At 47.6% G+C, this 3264-nt stretch overlaps 2 protein-coding genes across 5 annotated transcripts in view; both read left to right on the forward strand.

Moving 5' to 3' along the window:
- Positions 1-637, forward strand: part of tmem251 (transmembrane protein 251) — a 6329-nt gene extending 5692 nt beyond the window's left edge. For all 3 annotated transcript variants that reach the window (XM_008396996.2, XM_008396999.2, XM_008396997.2), the window contains exon 2: positions 70-637. In XM_008396996.2, coding sequence (XP_008395218.1) covers positions 78-434 — 357 coding nt within the window. In that variant the 5' untranslated portion in view covers positions 70-77 and the 3' untranslated portion in view covers positions 435-637. The remainder of the gene's footprint in view (positions 1-69) is intronic.
- A 524-nt stretch (positions 638-1161) lies between these two features.
- The window catches only part of ubr7 (ubiquitin protein ligase E3 component n-recognin 7), a 9195-nt gene continuing 7092 nt past the window's right edge, over positions 1162-3264 (forward strand). Inside the window, exon 1 of one of the 2 annotated variants that reach the window (XM_008397000.2) lies at positions 1162-1806. In XM_008397000.2, coding sequence (XP_008395222.1) covers positions 1740-1806 — 67 coding nt within the window. In that variant the 5' untranslated portion in view covers positions 1162-1739. Of the gene's footprint in view, positions 1807-2720; positions 2813-3264 lie in introns of those variants that run through there. The other variant, XM_008397001.2, reaches the window with a different exon arrangement.

Genomic DNA, 3264 nt, shown 5'->3' on the forward strand with positions numbered 1-3264 from the left:
ATCTGATTTATTTCCTGTATTGATCAGTTAATTTCAGGTTATTGATACTAAACGTTTCTTCCTCTGCAGTATGGAGGATGATGAACTTCCGCCAGAGGATGGGCTGGGTGGGCGTGGCTCTCTTCCTGCTGCTCAGCATCATGGCCGCCTACGTGGTGTTTGAGGTGGTCAGTCTGGAGCGCGTGCAGAGCGACGGCTCGGTGGCGCTGCCCCCCGCCGTGTCCGCCCACTTGCCGCCGCTTCCTGTGTGGGCGTGGGCCTCCGTCTTCCTGGTGCCGTACCTGCAGCTCTTCCTCTTCCTGTTTTCGTGCACCAGGGCGGATCCCCGCGCCGTCGGTTACTGCGTGCTTCCTGTCTGCATCTTCCTGCTGTGCAGCCGCCGTGACGCGCCCAAACCAGCCAATCACAGAGCCGGATTACTCATTCACATGTAGACAGATGGAGTGTGATGTCACTTCCTGTTCCAGTAAACAAACTTAGCGTCTGCACCACTCTCAGCACAGACTGTCGCTCCCTGCTGACCAATCAGAGAGCAGCAATTTCTGTTAGTTTTTTCTGTATTTAATGACGTGACGCACTGGTTACCATGGCAACTTTAATATGACATTAATAAAACGAAACATGACGTTTCACAGCAGGAGGTCAGCTGGGTTTGGATCTTTTAGCTTCAGGCTGAAGGTCAGAGTTCAAACCGTCCTCTTCCTCGTCACTCTCTTCATCACCTGCGGCAGGTAAAACAGGTGAATCAGAACAGCGCCCCCAGGAGGTTGTCCTGTTTGCTGCTGGAAACATTTAGTAGAGAGCAGCTGAAACAGCAATCCTTCAAAACGTTTGGAATATTAGATCTATTTTGTGTTTTTATTCAAACTGAACTATCAGCGCTGCAGAGGGGCAACATGAGCAACCAATCACAGGGCTCTACGATGTCACATGACTTTCAAGAATTCAAATTCAAACCTGGTTTTTTCTGTTCTACAAAATGTCTGAAAATATGTTTATAGACACGTTTTTCCATCAGGAAAAATATATAATCATCCTAAATGAGTTAATTAAAAAATTAAAAAGTATTAAAATGCATGATTGTCTGAGTCAGCAGTTCCTGGTGACATTTAGTTTTAGAAGTCTATATTTACCTTCTAAGGCATGCAGCTCTTCAAACTTCTTTATTTCATTTGTGGGAGAAGCTCTGACATTGTTACTGTAAAGTCGAAGCTGTTTTCCTGTCGCGGATAAAATGATTTCCTCCAGAACAAGGCGGAGCTCGATGTGAGCAGGATGACGTCACGTTTACAGCCCAGCAGCGATGAAGCTCAACTTCCTGTTAATGAGCCAGCGGCCAACTCTCCGCCATCTTGGCTCAATTATATGGAAAATGTTGAAGACAACATGGCTTCTGAGATGCTAATCAGGTTCTAGATACATGGTTGCCATGGTTACGCACTACATCTCTTCAAAAGTAAAAGTGTAACATCCTCCCAGCTGCTCAGCATCCAGAACCAAAGGGGAAAACTGTCCAAACAGAACTCGAGTCAGAAAAGAACCGAGCAGAACCAGAACTGCTCTAGCATGCTGCCACCACAGGGGGCGCTGCTGTAGTTTAGTGCCCAAAGTGGGTCCTGGAGGCACCTGCAGGTTTTAGTTCTGCCCCTGGCGCCATGACAACCTGTTCAGCTTGTCAATGTTGAGGTCTAACGAGCCTCATCTGATCCAGGTGCGTTAAACCAGGGAGAGACTAAAACATGCAGGATGCCGGGAGACCAGGACCCACTTTGGACGCCCCTGTTTTACAGGGACACACCTGTCAAGGTTTGGACTTGACAATACGGGAAATGCTCCTGTTAGAGCAGAGGGACCTAACACAGCCGACAGATACTTAATGTTCAGAGTACTCCATATTTTCATATTTGAAATTAGATAATGATCTATGTTAAAATATTTAGATTTCATTAGGTGATTAATAAAAGCCTAAAGTTATTGCTTAACAATGTAGTTTTTAAATTTCAATAAGATTCGTCATAAAAAGGAGTCGCTGCCAGAGCTGGGAGATGAATTCAGGAGCAGTTTAATAAAGAACAAGCTTTATTTATTTAGAAAAGTTTTAAGCCGCACAGAAACGGCGATGAGTCGGAAGGAGCCATTTATGCTCCCAACAGCTCGGAATCTGCCAGAGGAGCGGATTTTATATCATAACGAGAACGTTTCTGATTTTAACGACATAGCAGCGTAATGTTTTAACAGTCTAGCCCAGTATGACACGCCATTAGCGCCGCCATGTTGCCCAGGTCACACTGGACGGTTCATTCTCTCCAACTGTTTGTTTACGTCACGTGCTTTTCATCTTCTCTACATCTACAGCGCGCTTCTTCACGCGCTCCCGCCGCTACGTCTGCCGCGCACGCGGAGCTGTTGAGCTCGCTCACCGGAAGCTCACCTCGTGCACTGCCTGCGCGCGCTCTCTCGCTGTCAACGAGCTCGGTGAGCATCTGCGCCGCCCTCTGGTTGAGCTCGGAGATCGCGGCGTTCAGGGCGCTCAGGCCGGTTCCGGTTTGGACGCTGAAGGTTCGGTTCTGTCCGTCCCAAAGCCGCAGCTCCGCACGTACACACGCCGCCTCCATGTTGGCGACCTCTGACCTCACCGGAAGCCGCGAAATACGAGCTGCTGGACGTCAACCGGAAGTTGTGGTCCGTTAGCAGGAGCTCGTGCTTCAGCATCAAAGATTCGCTCCGATCGGAGTCATTGATCAAAATCGATCAGCTGATCACACGCTGGGAAGCGTTCGGGTGTGTTTCCGCTCCGGTTCGGCTCGGTTCTGTAAGTTTCGTCTCTGCTCCGGGTTAATATTGTTAGCATTAGCATCCTTGAGCTGATCAGGGATTGATAACCAGGGTATCAATAACCGGGAGGTAACCGGTCAGAATCTACCTGATTGGCTGTCTGCTGGTTACCATGGTAACCTGCCTACCTGATTATTCAATCCCAGGCCTGCTTTGGTAACCTCTGTACATCAATAACTGACCATTTTACCTGGTTACCATGGTAACCTCGGGGCTATTGACCGTTTAAAATCCGTAATATTCCAAGTTCTGTTAGTATTCCAGGTCCTGGATAATATTCCAGGTTCTATGTTGGTATTCCAGGTCCTGGATAATATTCCAGGTTCTATGTTAATATTCCAGGTTCTATGATAGTATTCCAGGTTCTATGTTAATATTCCAGGTTCTATGTTAGTATTCCAGGTGCTGGATAATATTCCAGGTTCTATG

Source organism: Poecilia reticulata, linkage group LG21 (assembly GCF_000633615.1).
Source record: "Poecilia reticulata strain Guanapo linkage group LG21, Guppy_female_1.0+MT, whole genome shotgun sequence".
In the NCBI taxonomy this organism is placed as follows: domain Eukaryota; kingdom Metazoa; phylum Chordata; class Actinopteri; order Cyprinodontiformes; family Poeciliidae; genus Poecilia; species Poecilia reticulata.